The sequence below is a fragment of the Ictalurus furcatus genome, chromosome 1 (genome assembly GCF_023375685.1).
Source record: "Ictalurus furcatus strain D&B chromosome 1, Billie_1.0, whole genome shotgun sequence".
Taxonomy (NCBI): domain Eukaryota; kingdom Metazoa; phylum Chordata; class Actinopteri; order Siluriformes; family Ictaluridae; genus Ictalurus; species Ictalurus furcatus.
Window position 1 is genome coordinate 28,513,123 of NC_071255.1, and position 18,755 is coordinate 28,531,877.

Sequence of the window (18,755 nt, forward strand, 5' to 3'; positions counted from 1 at the left end):
GTGCAAATGCATTTCAACTATTTTCTTTAAAAGCCCTTGGAGTGCCAACCCTTCACAGGACACACACACACACACACACACACACACACACACACACACACACACACACACACACACACACACACACACACACACACACACACACACACTGCGGAGAATTTGGAAATGGCGATCAGTGCTGGGTGGATGGGTGGATTAATAATAATAATAATAATAATAATAATAACAACAACAATTGTAACAATAATAATAATAATAATAATAATAATAATAATAATACCCTGAAGAAGAGTAAACGGTAGAAGATGGATGGATAATAATAATGATAAAAATTCAGGGGTGGGGATATTTTCTTTAGTTATATGGCATATAATTTTCATAATATAGGTTAGCTTTTCCCAATATTGCATTAAAAACAAGGAGCGAAAGTTTCCTCATTCCACTTTCAGAAACATCTCTTTGTTTTGGACAGGGACGTTCAAGGCTCATCTCTGACTGACAGGCGCCTCGCTCGCGGCTCGACCAATCAGCGCTCGGACACGCCCACCGCGGCATGATTGACAGGGCTGCATGGAGGTTGCCGCTCTCGTACATTGTGTTATGAACGCGCGGGTACACTGCACATACCGCCGTGTCGCTATGAGCGACTCACCGAGCGCCATCTGACCCGTGAAACAGCCGTGAGATCGAGGCGCACAAACATGACGGAGAGGTTCGTGGTTCTGCCGGTGGCTCAGAGCTGTGACAGCGCGGAGCAAGAGATTAATCATCACGATAATAACCAGGAGCTCTTACCTGTGTTTGGAGGTGAGGGAGATTTAGATGAGCCAGAGGCTGTTCCTATCCTCCAGTACAACAGAGAGCCGAACAAATACGGTGAGTGACTGTTGCTTGCTTTTCTACTTTTCTACACGATCGCTCGAGTGAAGTGTAGGACAAACCTGTACAGTAGGGGAGGAATTACACCGGCTTTAACATGATCACCACGCATTGCCAAGCATGAGTGTGTATATCTGAGCTCAGAGAATAAGAGAGGTGTAATGGGTAAGCTAACACCTCTACTCCAAGGACAAAATAAATAGGATGAGCTTCCCATCATTTCCCATCCATTCGTGTGATTTATTCATTTGCTCTTCCATGCCTGAGGGTTGTATTTCTATTGATATAAATATATCAAGTTATCACATTAGGACAGTACATGCACATCATTTCTCTTCCCCTCTGCTAGTGGTTGGGAAAACTTCCAGTCCATTGCACAGATTGCTTTGGATAAAATGATGAATATGGCTTTAAGAATATGACATCTGACACCTGTGACTTTTAAGAGCTCAATTTCTGCAGGACAGGCCGCTAATTATGGCATATTCCCAACAGTTCTCAATATTTAATAGGGTTTTGGTTCTTAAGCCGGGTTCACTCTGTGCGATTTTGGCCAGGATTTGGTCGTCTGAGACAAATTTTGAGAATCCTAAAAGATTCCTATAATCCTAGTCCAAAATATGTAGTCCTTGATCGCAAAGTGGTTAGCACACCTGCCTCGCACCACTAGGCTTGTGGGTTCTAATCCCACCTCTGCCCTGTGTGCACGGAGCTTGCATGGTCCCTTCGGGGTACTCCGGTTTCCTCCCCCAGTCCAAAGACATGCGTTGTAGTCCGATTGGCGTTTAGAAAATTGTCTGTGGTGTGTGAACGTGTGTGGGATTGCATCCTGTGATGGGTTGGCACCCCGTCCCCCACCTTGTGCCCCGAGCTCCATGATATAGGCTCAACACTCCCCTGTGACCCTGTGTTGGATAAGCGGTATGGAAAAGGAATGGATATATGGATTTACATACAAGATACACAACCTCTTTGAAATCATTTATCGACAGTCTGGGAAGTCGAGTGCCCTTGCTTTAAACTGTATTTAGTGGATCACCAAAAAGACACCATACATTTTAGAAAGCAAGTTAAATGCTTTGGTGGATGACTTATGCTGTTCAGTAAACAAAACAAGGCATCATGTTTAGTGTGACACACATCTCACACCCCAGTTCTGTGGAGCCGAGCATCCGAAGGCCATCAGTAGAACCGAAGTCGGGCAAGCTATTGCACGTCCTTCCTGCTTCCTCTATGATTTCTTAACATTTATGTGTTCATACTGTGTGTAGATTTTTTTCGGATTAGTGTATACTAAAAGGGAGGACTAAAGCAGACAAAGGGATGTGTATTTTAAGTCAGAATCTTAAGTGGAAAGGCAATTATGTGATTCTGGGAAATGGTATAGTTCTGAAAATAGCTTAAGAGGCTCAGTAGAGTTAATTAAATATTAGTTATTATCCCTAGGCCTGTTATGTCTAGACTGCATGTTGGACATTGAGGATTCCCATTGGTTTTTTATTTTTTATTTATTTATTTATTTTTATCACACATAGCTTCACTTAAATTAATATCAGCCAGCAGGTGTAATCTTATCTTTTGATGTGTAGATGGATGATCTTTAATTCAGCTTTCAGGCGTTGCTATGTCCAATATTAATACTGACTCATCTAATTGGTGTTGGAAATCAAGTTGCCAGACTCTTAAAGCAGGCTTTTAGTCTTGTCTGTTAGTGTCAGAGGTGGATTCTGTTACCATTTTTCCAAGATAACGTACTCCTTTAACCAGGATTAGTTTGTTAATTATGTCGGTGCATTACCATTAATGTGATAAATCTGATGACTTTCCGTAATATAAGCTTAATGTCTGCTTCTGTGGAAGGAAAAAAGGAGATGCTATGACTGGATGTGTTTTCATATACAGTACAGGTAGTGGTTGAGTGCTCAGTATGGGGTTACTGTCTCGCCACATTTTCCGTCCAGATTTGTTGGGACTTTTCAGCCTAACGTTTGCTTTGATAACACTTTCATGATGCAGGATAAATTTCAAATTGACGGAAAGTGGAGAAGGATATGATGTGAATGATAACAGTGGTGGCTGGTGGTAATATTAGATGGGAGAGCTAAAATTGATCAAACTATCTACAGTATCAATAGCTTGACAATGAAAAGATTAGAGATGAGCAATACATTAGATCCATCCATTTTCTGTACCACTTATCCTACACAGGGTCGTGGGAGCCTGGCGCCTATACCAGGGTATTCGGGGCACACCCTGGACAGGGTGCCAACCCATTGCAGGGTACAATCTCACACATGGTCATTCACACACTGTGGACAATTTAGAGATGCCAGTCAGCCTACAATGCATGTCTTTGGACTGGGAGAGAAAACTCGACTAACCCACCGAAGCATGTGAACATGCATACTCTGCGCACACAGAGCAGAGGCGGGAATCAAACCCCGAAATCCTGGAGGTATGAGGCAAATGTGCTAACTACAAAGCCACCGTGCGCCAATACATCATTCCATGAGGGTTAATTGATGGCATAATAAAAATGATGTGGGGTCAAACTTAGACACTTCAGGGCAGCTGCATTTGTGGTTCGCTTAAAGTAAGCGACTGTGGCTCAGGTGATAAAGCAGGTTGTCCACTAATCGTAGGGTTGGCGGTTCGATTCCCGGTCCACATGACTCCACGTGTCGAAATGTCCTTGGGCAAGACACTGAACCCCAAGTTGCTCCTGATGGCAAGTTAGCGCCTTGCATAGCAGATCTTTCAGTTCAATTCAATTTTATTTGTATAGCGATTTTTACAATAGACATTGTCTCAAACCAGCTTTACAGAAATATATAAACACGGTATACAGATATTAAAAGTGCGAATTTATCCCAATTGAGCAAGCCGGTGGCGACGGTGGCAAGAAAAAAACTCCCTAAGATGTTAAGAGGAAGAAACCTTGAGAGGAACCAGACTCAGAAAGGAACACGTCCTCATCTTGGTAACAACGGATAGCGTGAAAAATCATTATGGATTTATATGTCTGTTTGGCCTTAGAAGCAGCTGTAGTCCCAGCAATCTGGAATTGGAGTAGATGAGAGCTCCATCCAGAGGTAAGACATCCGAAACGGATCAGGCAGGTCCAGAGGGCAGAGAAGATCAGGATCTCTAGTATCTCCATAAAATCGTGTGTGGCTCGACATAAGGAGAGAGGGAGAGAAAAGATTATTAGGACTGTACTTAACGTAACAGAAAGTCTAATCATGGTAAGCTTGAGTAAACAAATACGTTTTAAGCCTAGACTTAAACACTGAGACTGAGACTGTTTCTGACTCCCGAACACTAATTGGAAGACTGTTCCATAACTGTGGGGCTCTATAAGAGAAAGAAAATCTGCTACCATTGGTGTGTGAGTGTGTGTGTGAATGAGACGCAGTGTAAAGCACTTTGGATAAAAGCGCTATATAAGTGCAGACCATTTACCATAAACTTATATAGTTCTGTAATTTGTCCTTTTGTGTAGCTTGTACTTTGAGTGAATAATGTGGGCATAGTTTATCTACTTTCAGTTTTACCTCCAAAGACATTTTGGGGAAAAAAGGATGATAGACTAAATAATTGTTCATGTTCAGTACACCAACGACTGTATTTCCTATGCACCTTCGCACTCATTACATATGATGTGTTGCAGATGTTCAGTGATCTGGCTATCAGCCAAAATGGGTAACAAATCTAAGGAGTGTCTCACTCAGTGGAATCACTTGACATGACTCACTGACTGTCACATTTGTTAACATCAAATAATCTGACATGGATGCCAAAAACAAAACATTACATTGATTTTTAGCTCTGCGAGCCAATTTATACCACCAGCCACTGGAAAGGAATAAACAAGGCTGTATTTGATCAGTTTTATTAGCTGCACATGGATTAAACAAACAGCCCTGACCAGTTCTTGTTTAAATTCTTTATTTGTTTACTTTTGTGCATTAACATCAAAGTAGGTCACATGGTTCTAAAACATTTACAGACATTCCTATGGACTCCACCTTGACTGTGTTTTGCATATGTATGTGTCTAATGTGTTTTAATTGCAGTTAATAAATACATTCACAGCACCAGTCAAAAAAGTGACGCATCATATTTGCCATGCTTATCATACCATACTTGTTGCTAATATAAAAATTAAGACTTCTGCTGCATCTTTAAAAGCAATGTGAACCAGGTGTCCTTCAAAAACAGATTTGATTGAGAGCAACACAATTAGGACATTTTCATGGACAGCAGTAATTGAATTATTGACCTTATTCTGAATAAGACAATATTGTGATTAAGGTGTTTGTATGAGTCGCTTTTAGAATACTCCTTTCATGTTCCTGTTGTACATGTTATAGAACATAGATCAATTAACGGCACACGTCATTACGTCACCGCCCCACGCCGTCCGACGTTCCCTCCAGAATTTCACGTATCAACATACAATTGTTACATGTATCAACACACAGTATGTTGGTACACGGTACCATAACTTCGTTATGGTACCGTGTACAGATTTGGGTGTTTAATTTTTAATTTCATGAAAGCTTCAAGTGCGGTTAATTATTTGTCATGCTGTACGTGCAAATGGACGACTGCTTGAAGCTGTAGGCTGCTTCTGAATCCGCATACTTACCAGCTGTAAAACTCATATCAGATTTGTTTTATTAGTAGCCTGCGTTTCCAATTGACAGTTGACAGTTGGCGATTGACAGTTATTTGTTTAAAATGATGTGTAGATAGGCTCCACTTTATAAGCAAACATGTTCCATGTTAGGAAAAGATAAGACTCTATTTTGGGCATCAAATAGGATATATGCCAGACCTTTTAAACAACAACATAACTGCAAGGCTTTATGTAAGTGCAATGATGTGATTAGATGATTGTCTATGGATTGTTTTTGTGGTCCAATTCTTCAGTACTTTCAAATCTTTAGTTGAAATGTAATACCAGACAAATGGCACACAAGTAAACAGAGGAGCAAGTCAAAGCCACAATGCCACTATCAAAGGAATATTTAAATAAATATTAAAAAAATAAATAAAAAATGAATTTTATTGTAATATACAGTCCCCTCCGAAAGTATTGGAATGGCAAGGCCAATTCTTTGTTTTTGCTATACGCCGAAGACATATGGGTTTGAGATCAAAAGATGAATATGAGACAACAGATCAGAATTTCAGTTTTTGTTTCCTAATATTTGCATCTGGTTGTGTTAAACAACTTAGAACATGGCACCTTTGGTGGCAGACCACCCAGTTTTTAGGTGTGCAAAAGTAGGAAAAGATAGTCTTAAAGGAAATTAAATGTTTACAAACACTTAAAATTTGGTTGTTTGATTGGTACCTTCTTTTTCAGGACATTAAAAATGGTTGTATTGGCTATGCCCAATGCTTGTGTAATGGCTCTGATTGATTTTCCCTCTTTTCTCAGCTTCAAAATGGCTTGCTGTTCTCCCACAGATAGCTCTCTGGTGTTCATATTGGTTTATCCTTTTTAACAACAAACACAGTCTTCACAGGTGAAACCCAGGGTAGACATTCAGAGCTATTATTGTTTAAACAATCATTTTATCGGGGCACACCTGTGCAGCAAGAAACGCTTACTCACATGTTCCAATATTTTTGCCTACTTGAAAAAATGAGTGGGTTCAAGTAAAAGGTTCTATGTTCTAAGTTGTTTGACACATCTAGGTTTAAATATCAGGAAATGAAAGCTGAAATTCTGACAAACCCAAATGTCTTCAAAATATAGCAAAAAATAATAATTGGCCTTGCTGTCCAATACTTTCAGAGGGGAAAATATATCAGTCTGGAATAGTCTACAAATTATTGAGTAAGAGACTAGTGCACCACAGTGGTTTTGCCAACCCATTATATTCAAATGGAGGACATGTAAAGCAGCAGTGAGTCTTTCCTGGAGATCAGCAACTCGTCCAGGAACTCTTCAAGAGTTAAGATCAACACTTAAGATCTTCAAACCTCTTCAGCCTCAGTGTTCTTTACTCCTGTTCTATTAATGAACCTGATATACATCACTGAAATGGGTAAAGATTTATGTGTAACGTGGAAACAAGTGTTTGCCCACCAGCCCTTTATTACTCTTTTCTACTCTCCCAAATTTCCATACATGGTCTCGGGAAGGCCTGAAGTACTGGTCTGTTTTTAACCTACCACAGTTATCGATCATAACAATACAGTAAATGTGTGAATGAAGTTGATTAAATACCATTGGCATTGATTGACGTTTAGCACCAAACAACAACTTGGAAATTTATACAGAAATGCAGCTGTGTTGGTATTTTCAACAGGATGTGTTGATAGGTTACAGTGGTTTTGGGGGCAGGAATTTATACAGGCACAGAATCAAGCACTGAAGCGCATTATTCCAGGTCATTAGGTCTCCACCCTCTTTCTGGAATATCTCTTGTATGCATAATTTAGTGGTTTTCAAACACACACATGCATACACACACACACACACACACACACACACACACACGCATCTGCCCTACACACACACACACACACACACACACACAAATGCATGCACACACACACGCATATACACACACACACACACACGCACAAACACACACGTATATGCATGCACGCACACAAACATACATACACACACACATGCATGCACGTGCACACACACACACGTGCATATGCACACACACACATGCATGTATGCACGTGCACACACACATAAGCATGTGTGCACACACACACACACACACACACACACACACACACACACACACACATTCAGACACAAGCTTACTCTCAGGAAGTGGGTGATGGTGGTGGCTTCCCTGGAGCTGATGCCCTTATGTGCAGCTGAAAGGGAGATGGGGGTTGTGGATTTAAGGTGGCCTATTGAAGCCGTGACATGAGAGGATACAAGCGCTCATTAAGAATTTGTTGTAAGAATGTTTATTCTTCATATAACATGATCACACACACACACAGACACATACATATTAAAAGAGTTGTTAATGTGCATCTCCTTTTGATTCATAGATTTATACATAGCAGGGCACGGTGGCTTAGTGTGAGTAGCACATTTACTTCACACCTCCGGCTTTGGGAGTTAGAATCTCGCCTCTGCCCTGTGTATAAGGAGTTTGCATTTTCTCCCTACGCTTTGGGGGTTTCCTCCAGGTACTCCGGTTTCCTCCCACACTCCAAAGCCGTGCGTTGTAGGCTGATTGGCATTTCCAAATTGTCCGTAGTGTGTGTGTGTGTGATTGTTCTCTGCGATGGGTTGGCACTCCGTCCCTGGTTTGTGTAGTTCAAATGAAAACTACTGGAATTAAACATTTTTTGTTACCTAATGAACAAAACACAGCCTAACTACGTGCTTGCCATCTATGTAGTTTTGGATGCAGTGACTCGTGTTTTGATGTGACATAACCGTGTCACCTTGGTACTGCTCTCTGTTGGGACTGTTATTGCCTAAGCTGAGAGGAGTGTTTCCTTCACTGCTTTGGCCTTCTTGTTTTTCTTCATTAAGATTGATGATTGTGTTTATTGCCCACAATGAATAGATTTACAATGGTGCAGGCTGTAATAGTCTCTCAGGGATTATAAAAGCTTCAGTGATGATGCAGTGTAAAGTCTTTGGACACTTTAAGGAAATCAATATTTCATGAAAAAGCGCTGCACTTTGTTTTTATTTTTGTTTACATTGTTTATGCCATTTATTTTTCATACCTTTTGTGTTTTTAGGTTTATGCTTATAGGTTATAGACAGTCAGTGAATCTCGCACTTTCAAAAGTCTAAGCTAAACTGAGCTCCCCTTTTCTGTCCATATCATATTTTAGATTGCAGTGTCTAGTTACTCCCTGTGTTTTGCTGAGCCATACACATCGACTGACCCTCCATCTTGTGTGTGTATGTATGTATATGTGTAAGTGTGTGTGTGTGTATGTATGTATGTATGTATGTATGTGTGTGTGTGGGTGTGTGTATATGTGTGTGGGTGTGTGTATGTGGTGTGTTTATGTGCGTTATGTGGTGTGGGTGTGTGTGTGTATATATATATATATATATATATATATATATATATATATGTGTGTGTGTGTGTGTGTGTGTGTCTGTGGGTGTGTATGTGGTATGTGTATGTGGTGGGTGGGTGTGTGTGTGTGTGTGTGTGTGTGTGTGTGTACATCTGTGCTCATAACAGACTGAGTTGTAGCTCTCAGTGGATCTGAAATGTGTAAGCTGTAAATAACCACACCTACTCCAAGGGTCTATGGATTTTATTTAGTAACTGACTTCTGACTTAAGATAGCATTTTTGTAATATCATGTGGTTGTATAATTAATAGTATTTTAATCATGGTCATAATTTTTGCTTTCTTCTTACTTGCTTGAGGAAATGCAACCAACTGTTCTGCTGCGTTTAAGCACAGACTGTGCATTTATCTGTCTGTCTGTCGATCTATTTATTTTATAATACTATACTAAAGGAAAAAGTCTGGTTTTATGGGGAATGTTTCGTGGGTGGCTGGAAGTTAGGGATTAACGTGATTATGGTATAGAATCACACTATTATTCTCTTATTAAGAGAATAATGAAGAGAATCTATTATTAAGCCTGTTCGTTCTTGTCGTAGTGAAAAGCTTGAGTATCCTATAACGTTACTGAGAAACAGGTCATGGCAGAATAAAACAACACCAATTTTCTGTTTTCAAACTAAATGACCATGACCTGTCTGCGAATTCACAGAATTTCTTTATTACTGCTGCCAGTCTAAGAACAGACGTGTGAGTCACCAGTCTGCTGTAGATTATGCTACGCTATTAAATCTCAGATGTGAACTCTACTCAGCTGTCTCTTTCACTTATTGGAGTTAAGCTGCTGGCATGAAAGCCTGAGGTGTCTGTGGTTTTAGATGACTTCCCCTGACACTCCCTCCCCTCATACCTCAGGAAGCCTCTACCAGTCACCAGAGCTGTCTGTGGCATGCTGGGCACAACTTTCCCATTGCATAAGAGGGAAAAATAAAGCATCACCTGATCCCGTCTTGTCAAGCAGACAGCTGAAAGAGTGCTTTGACATTCGAGACATTTGTTTGAGCGTACATGTGTCTTCTGTCTGCGTTGGGGTGGGGGGTGGGGGTCAAAATTCCTTTCAGTTCTTACTATGTTTAGAAGTTCTTACTGTATTTAGTTTTTCAAATGCGTTGTACAGAATGATGTACTGAATATAGATGACTTTGTCACTTCAGCGCTGAACTCCTCTTACTAATTTTACAATCTGATTACCTCAGAGATGTATTTGTAGTGGGTGCTGTGTGAATATTCAGTTCTTTTTCAAATTCACTTGGCTTTGTGAATGAGCCCCCCCCCCCCCCCCATTTGTATGTTTGCTAGATTGAATGCATGCATACAGTTAAGGTCAAAAGTTTACACCTAGGCTAAAGATATTTAATCTCAGTTTCTCACAACCACACGGTTCATGTTACCATACATTTCTTTTGGCAAGCCAATTAGGGCATCTGCTTTGTTCATATTAGAAGTCATTTTAAAACACTTGATTAGAGACAGGTTTATTTCAACTATAATTCACTGTATCAGAACTCCCGTGGGTTAAAATTACATACACCAAGTTGACTGCTGCTTTAAACACGGTGGAAGACTCCAGAAACTGATGTAATCACTTTTAAAGCTCCTGACTAACAATTATCATAACTAGAGTTAATTAGGAGTGCACATGTGGCTGTGTAGGGCCTACCTAGAGCCAGTGCCTTTTTTGCCCTTGATACCATGGGAAAATCCAAGCTACTCAGCCAAGACTTCAGAAAAAAATGTGGAACTGTGGAACTTCTTCTTAGGATCAATTTCCAAACAACTTAAGGTACTGTGAGCAACTGTGCAAACAATTGTATGCAAATATAAAGTCCTTGGCACCCCAGAGACACTGCAATGTTCAGAAAAGAGGCACAAACTAACTCCCAGGGATGAATAAACTTTAGGTCAAAAGGTTCAACTAAACTCCAAGACAACAACAAAGGAATTGGTGAAGGAGTTGGAAGCATAATGTACCAAAGTATGTACATCCACTGTTAAGACAGTCTTTCATCGCCGCGCAAAGGCTGTCACACAAGGAGGAAGACCTCCAAGACCGGCATTAAAAATTGTTTTCTGGAGGAATGTTCTCTAATCAGCTAAAAATAAAATGTAACTTTTTTGTCCATAATAATGAGCACAATGTACGGAGGGAAAGGGGTAACATTTTAAATCTAAAGAACACCATCCCGACTGTGAAGCATGGTGGTGGCAGCATCATGTTGTACGGGTGTTTTGCTGGAAAAACACCTTTGAAAATAGATGGCATCATGAAGACCACCTCCAGACATCAGCCATAAAGTGTCACAACTGGGTCTTCCAGCAGGATAATGAGCCTAAGCACACCTCCAAAGCTGTGACAACAAAGTGAATGTTTTGCAGTGGCTATCACAAAGCCCTGAGCTGAGAATTTATGGATTAAACTAAAAAAGCATGTCTGAGCAAGGACAAACACAAACCTGACTGAGTTACACCAGTTCTATTAGGAGGAGTTAGCGAAAAATTCTGGTAAAGTATTGTAAGAAGCTTGTGGAAGTTCGAGCACTTAATAGGGGCATGCCGCCAAATACTAACAAAGTGTATGTAAACTTTTGACCCACTGAAAATTTTGACCCACTGCTATAGTAAATAAAAGCTTAAAAGAACCTGACTCTTAGCTATTATTTTGAAATGACCTCTTATGTAAAGAAAGTAGAAACCCAAAGAGACTTAACACAGGAAATGTGTGGTAACATGAAATGTGTGTAGTTTGAATATGGTGTACCGTATGTAAACCTTTGGCCTCAACTGTACCTATACCAAAAGACATGATTATTGGACTTTAATTGTTGGACTTCATGATGGAATATTTAGGGTTAGTATTGGATTGTATGCACAGAACACTTATCGTTTAAGCTCAGGGTAAAATCAGTGCATGTTTTTGTCAGGAGAATCAGCCTCAAAATTGACCTGAATGTCCTTCTAGTGTAAGTTCTTGTGTGGGCTTATTTTGATAGAAAGTAAATACAGTAATTATAATAAACATGTTTATAGTACTGGAACATTAGACATTTCTCTGTCTTCACTTGGACTTACTGGGCATGTGCTTGACTTGAATACCTCATACCTTAACATTGGCGTGATTATATGTGACTCAGAGGTTCCTGATCTTTTCTTAAAGCCAAAACAGCAAATGAGTTTGAAAAATCTGCCTTAAAAGTTTAATAAATGGGCTTTTGTCTTTTGACTTGTAAACAACTGGGACTTCAGGGTAGGCTGTGTGGATAAGAGTTGCCAGGAAAATTACCTTATAAATTTTCCTAGGATATCACGCCTTCCCCACATTTTTTTCATAATATTTGTGTGTACACAATAGTTGAAGGGTATGCTCAGGTTTGCATAATGTCTTCTCTTTATAATGTGTAAGATTGTGTTCTATATCTTAATCATATTTAAATAAAAAATGTATCTTTTTTTATTTTTTAATTTTTTTTTTTTAAAACTCATTTACTCTAGGTAGGTAGTAATTCTTCAGTTCCTGTTTAAAATCATGTGGAATTTTCCACTAATGTCTGGAAAGGAAAGTGTGTTGTTTTTGCTGTGGATCACCAGGAGGTGGTGCCACAGTCACAACAACTTTATCCAATGTATATGTCTTCAGTACTCATAGTTCTGTGGTTAAAGCTCTCGAAGGTTGTGAGGGAAGATGCCAGGACACAGATGGGATAGATGGTGTCTAACAGTGAGAAACCCATGGACCCTACAGTACAGATTCATTTTAGACTCGTTTTTGAGTTAAGACTCTGGGTTACTGATCAGAAGGTCGAGCAGCACCAGCACCACCAGGGGGCCACTGTTTGGCCATTGAGCAAGGCTCTTAACCCCATGTGCGCCAGGGGTGTTGCATCATAGCTGACCCTGTGCTCTGACCCCAGCTTCCTAACAAGCTGTGCTACGCAATATGTGAAACCATTTGGTGGGCAGTGGTGGGACAACGGTTAACACAATCGGTTACTGATTAGAAGGTCGGGGGTTCAAGCAGCCATTGTTGGGCCCTTGAGCAGGGCCCTTAATCCTCTCTGCTCCAGGGATGCCATATCATGGCTGACCCTGTGCTGTTCCTAACAAGCTATTAAGTGGCATACTTAGTTTGATCATGTTATTAAGGTTTTATTAAACCCATTCATGTACGTTTCCATCTACCTGGCTATGCTTCACAGACCACACCTTGAGAATCAATGTCTTAAATAGAAGCAGCTGCTTCTTTTCTACAGAAACACACTCAACCTCTTACTTCTTTTGTTTCAAAGCTAGTTTAAACACCCTGTCATCTTATGTTTGCTCTCCCAGTTAGAAAGGTTCAAACAGTGAACAATCCCGAAGCTGGGATTTTAGTCTTGGGCTCTGCAGGAGTGTTGCATAATTTTGTATCATCAGGAAACCTCAATAAGTCCTCTACCCTATTACCAAATGCTTTATTGCGTGCTGTGAGCTGAAATGAGATGTTCCAGCTGCATGTTTCTGTGTATGTTTTGATGATTCACATGATCACTTGATTCAATTGCAATTCTACCTAACCGTGTAATCCACTCAGCTTTGTTTCCAAGTTAAAGTTTTTTCCAAATCTAAACATCAGTGGAAAATCAAGAGTTCATCAGAGTGTTCTGAACATATTAGAAGGAATGTTACTAATAGTAACTATTGTAATAGTAGCAAAATAATTACGGTATGGGATTTTGTTCATACTGTGGTGTTAAAGAGGAAGAAGCTCATTCCAGTCACACTCTTAAGATTAGGGAGTGCTAGGATTGTCGAAATCAGATTAATGTAATGTAGGTTACAGAGCAACACATCACTTCCTTGTTATCTGTTAAATCCTTCTGTACCACTTTAGATAGCAGTTACAAAAAAAATTATGTCCAGATGCAGTGCATTGTGAAATATCCTATATACCTTAGGATATCCTATATACATAAAAGTATCATGCTAGCATGAAGTATAACATCCACACAAAACAGAGTATTTTTCCTTTTACTATGATATATCAAACAATGTTATATTTGGTATGTCTTATTGGGTTGTTTGATCATCATACTATATATTTTGCCTCACATTGGGAAAAAATGGAACCTCAAGGAGAGTTAGCGGTGATATGTTGAGCTTTTAAATAAACTTTCTCAGCAAGAAGGAAGTAGAGATGTGAACCCTTATGCTTAATGATAAAGCTGAGTTTAAAAATTTCAAATCGCTATACTTCTCACACCAAATGACTTCCCTTGCAATCTGTTGTTTTGTGGACGTAGTAGTGTGTACACTACACAACCCATCGCAGACAAAGCTTACACACTACACAATCTTTCACCTTGAGAAATCCCCATTGAAGCATGCTTGATTCCCAAAACAAACTTTCTTATGAAAATTAACACGAGAGCTGTCTATCATGTGACTTTATCAAGATGGAGCCTTAGCAACTGTCTGTGGTGGTTATGTTTGCAGTAGTTTGTATGGAAATGAGAAATAAGAAAATAATGTAGCGAAAGAATGTTCTGGGGCAATGCAGACAGTGAAGATTGTCTGTGCTGCAACGAGACCTGGAGGCATAATCAAGATTCGGATTTAACCGAAACTGATAACTAAGTCGGGCAATACCTGGGGATAACCGATTAATCAGCCGATAGTTTTTAAAAGGAATACTTAATGAAAACATAACACTCAAAGTAAAATATTGCTGAACTTTATTACAAAAATAAACAGTACTGACTGTACCATGAAAATGTACTGTACTTTTTAAAATGATGTAAATATTAATATATATTAACTATTAATAAATATTAAAGTAAATAAAATATATACATCCAAAATGAATAAAAAAACCACTTCAAATATCACAACAAAATTAGTCAGTTATAGTTTACCAGTTCGCCTATTGAGGCCGCTCTCATACTGTATAATGACCCTTCTCAGCCTCTCCCGCAACGTACGCAACCAGGAAAAACTATCGGTGTGGATTTTTTTTAAACTGATAGTTCCAGCAGTCATTTTGCATTTCCTAACAACCATATGGGTATGACATGACAAATAATTTCTTATAGAAGCAACATTATTGTGCTTACAATAGTTTCTTTTTTGACCCTCCCTAGCTGTTGCTCATCTCTTCTTGCTACTACTTGTAAGGTGTAAGGTGCTCATACTACAAGATATTGTGTAATGTACATTCAGCATTATCAAGCATGTTAATCTGACTTCAGAGCCAAAATCCAATGTACGAGAACCTTATTGGATTAGGGTGAACAATAAGATTCAGGGAGGGATGCTGTATCCATCTTACCCTGTCTGTCATTAACAGCTGACTCTCTGTATGAACTTACTCGCTCCACATGATCGCTCAGCGGTGATGATGTTTGCCGGGGGCATTAGTTGTTAGGATACAAAGTAAATGAGAACTGTGTCAGCATAACAAATACAGGCCTTGTAGCATGACACAGTCAATAAAGCAAAGGTTAAGACTTAAGACCAGACAAAACAAACATGTGTAAATGCCTGTCTTGGTGCACTAAACTTCCTAAGAAATGCTCCAGTGCCTGAAGGCTGGTTGTATACTTAAACACAGCAGGGTTTGAAACAGTCCTTTTAAGGCCCGGTCAGGAATAACAGCTCTGTAAATGTCCCAGGGCCATTTTGACTCAATGTTTTACCACAGTTTTAGTGTTTCATTATTACTGTATAGTCTAATTATCAGGGTGACCTGTATACAATTCTTTCAGAATGGTAAAATGGCCCTGCAGCTCAGAGGTGGTGCATTGGAAACCCTATCTGTACACGTCTCTTATATTTCCTGAAGGATCAATACTCTGGGAATAGCCATGTTAAACCACAGGGGACGGAATGCAGGAGGATAGTGATACTGCGGTTTCTGACTTTGAAATGAGGTGAACATTTCTGTCCCCCCCGCCTTCACGCACCCACACAAAACTCCTGCCCATGGCTTTTATCCTGACCATCATGCGATTTATTTCTTTTTTGCCAGAGGTCAATGTCACACTCTAATTCAGTCAATATAATGGAAATGTGGTGCACATGTGATGTAAGTTTTTTTTTTTTTCCATAGAACCACACCATGTGCATCCCTTGATCCCTTTACTGGAAAATAATGTGATGATTTGCTTATAAAGAAGGAAATACTTACTGCAACCTACTTTAAAATGCAACCCTTTCAGCTGTGTTCTATTACACTATGTGGCTCTGTAAATGTTAATGATAACTAAATGTTAAATACATCACTGCTCCAAATAACACATTTCAAATTGCAGTAACAGAGCTGTGACGAATGGAATAACTGCCCAGTTACTTTTCACTACAGAAATGGGGTTGTTGTTGAGTCTTTAATGGAGTAGTCTCAGCCTCTCCACCCACGGCCTATGGAGAGAGTGATGATATTTTATATTTTTGCACTTTTCTGGCCACAAGCTTCAGAATCTTGGAGCTGCAATTTGATTGGCTCACTGCACATCCATGTACTGTATTCCACTTCCATATGCCGGTTTCCTGGAAAACAACACCTCTAAAATTTACGTCAGCTGAAGAAGTTCAGCATCTACTCAGTTATCCAGAAGTCCTTTTACAGCACCACTACAGAGACCATTCTCTTTGGGAACATCACCGCCTGATACGGGACTTACAGTGCCGAGGACCTCAAAGCCCTGCAAAGGGTGGTAAGGTCGGCCTAACAGATCACCAAGTCAGCACTGCCCAGCCTGCAGGTCATCCACATTAGGCAGTGCATGAAAGACCAGGGCATGAAAAATCTTAAAGGAGCCCATACATTCCAACTACATACTGTTTCGATGGTAGCGGACAGGAAAGAGCTTCCGCAACCACATGACCAGGACCAATAGGTTAAGCAGGAGCTTCTTTCTCCAAGCCATTAGAACCCTGAACTCATGATCACTAACACCCTGCCACTCCTCTGCACATGATATTAACCCAGACACACACACCACCTGATCATACATGATATATTTGCACATTCACAGGACAATTTAGTGTATATGTGTATGGTACATACATACACATATGTGTAATTTTTGTATGCTAAATGGTCTGCACTTATATAGCGCTTTTATCCAAAGTGCTTTACACTGGTTCTCATTCACCCATTCACTCACACTCACACACCAATGGTAGCAGAGCTGCCATGCAAGGCTCTAACTTGCAATCGGGAGCAACTTGGGGTTCAGTGTCTTGCCCAAGGACACTTTGGTATGTGGAGTCATGTGGGCCGGGAATCAAACGGCCAACCCTACAATTAGTGGACTCTACCACCTGAGCCACAGCCACCCATGCTCTTGTTTTGACTGCACTATCCCTCACCTCTATACCCACTGTTATATTGTCCATATAGTCCATTTATTGTACTTGCTATGCATAGTCTTTGGTGTTGCCGCCTCTCATTTCACTGCAACCTTGTACTTGCTACAAATGGGTGTGTGACAAATAAACCTGGCATTGCGTCAAGTCCCGTCATGCTTGTGTCTCCAAGGGAGCATGGTTCAGAGCAGGGTTTTATAAGTGCCTTCAGGTATGTAGGGCCCATTTTTGGCTTTGTTCAAGCACTTGTGTTTTACATTGGCTGCCAGCAACTACAGGAAGCTAGTAGAGGTCATGTGAATACTACCACAGAAACATCAAATATCTTTCATGCTTTAGATATAGCAATTAACAAACCCTTAGACTCTACATGTTTGAGTTGTGGTACAGTACATTGACGGAAGAGGATAGTGTGTTAGACTGTATATAATGAGTACACAGTAAGAAATAATTGTATGTGTGTTAAAACACCTAATGGTGTTTGTTATTGGCAAGTCTTTGGCAGATTGCATTAATGTGAGACTAATTTGTTTTGGCTTTAACATTCATTATATTATTAGGTCTTAAAATAGTTTTTCCTACGATCATGATGAAGCCAAATAAAAGTCAGGGAACTCCACTCCCAACATTTGGGGGTAACGACTCTCCTATCATGTGGAAAACACAATTCCCACCATTTCCTGAGTCCTCCAGTAATAGTGGGGGAGGTGATGTTTTCGGGATGTTCTCAAAGGAAGGCCTCCTTGTTCTTTAGTCTTTAACTGGCTATTGGAATGTAGAGCAAATAAGCGCTGCTCTGTCTGAGTCCTGATGGATAAATGTGATGCCTGGGTGAGCCTGACATTAAAAAAAATGTCTCTGTATTATCTGCAGCTAAATATATTATTTGAATAAAGACTGGCTTTTACTGGTTACTGACTTACTGATGCATATTTTTTTGTTAATGCAGTTAGGGTTTTAATTTAATTTGGTGTGATGGGTTTTTACAGCTTCAAAACTATTCAAAAGTGTTTTCACGAGTGAAATGAAGTGGGGGTTTTATATAATTGCATATTCTATATAATGACTAGTTAAGCAACTGGGTCTGTTTTATATTCAGCGTAATAAGTTTGTCACAAGAGTTTCCAAATGTTTCATGACTAAAGCTACAACCAGCGCAGTACTCATCATGCAATCATATCACATGAGTAGACTGCAGTCTGAGTATACACTATGAACATCACAGGAATATTATGGGAATTCTTATTTAACCTGGAAAGGTAAAGCATGGGATGTTCATGACCCATGATATAAGAGGTAACAATCTGGAACAAGATCAGGAACTCAATAGAGACTCTCAAAAGGGCTGTACAACATATAGTTAAGCATTGTTACTCAGTGTAAGCAAGGTACTTTGCCACATTTGTCCCAAATAATGTCACAAATAATGCACTTTTT

At 39.8% G+C, this 18,755-nt stretch overlaps 1 protein-coding gene across 5 annotated transcripts in view; it reads left to right on the plus strand.

The window, feature by feature from the left end:
- The first annotated feature begins 662 nt into the window (after positions 1-662).
- The window catches only part of slc12a7b (solute carrier family 12 member 7b), an 85,132-nt gene continuing 67,039 nt past the window's right edge, over positions 663-18,755 (plus strand). For 2 of the 5 annotated variants that reach the window (XM_053635503.1, XM_053635520.1), the window contains exon 1: positions 673-876. In XM_053635503.1, the coding sequence (XP_053491478.1) occupies positions 702-876 (175 nt within the window). In that variant the 5' untranslated portion in view covers positions 673-701. Of the gene's footprint in view, positions 877-18,755 lie in introns of all 5 variants that reach the window. The other 3 variants (XM_053635565.1, XM_053635496.1, XM_053635528.1) reach the window with 3 other exon arrangements.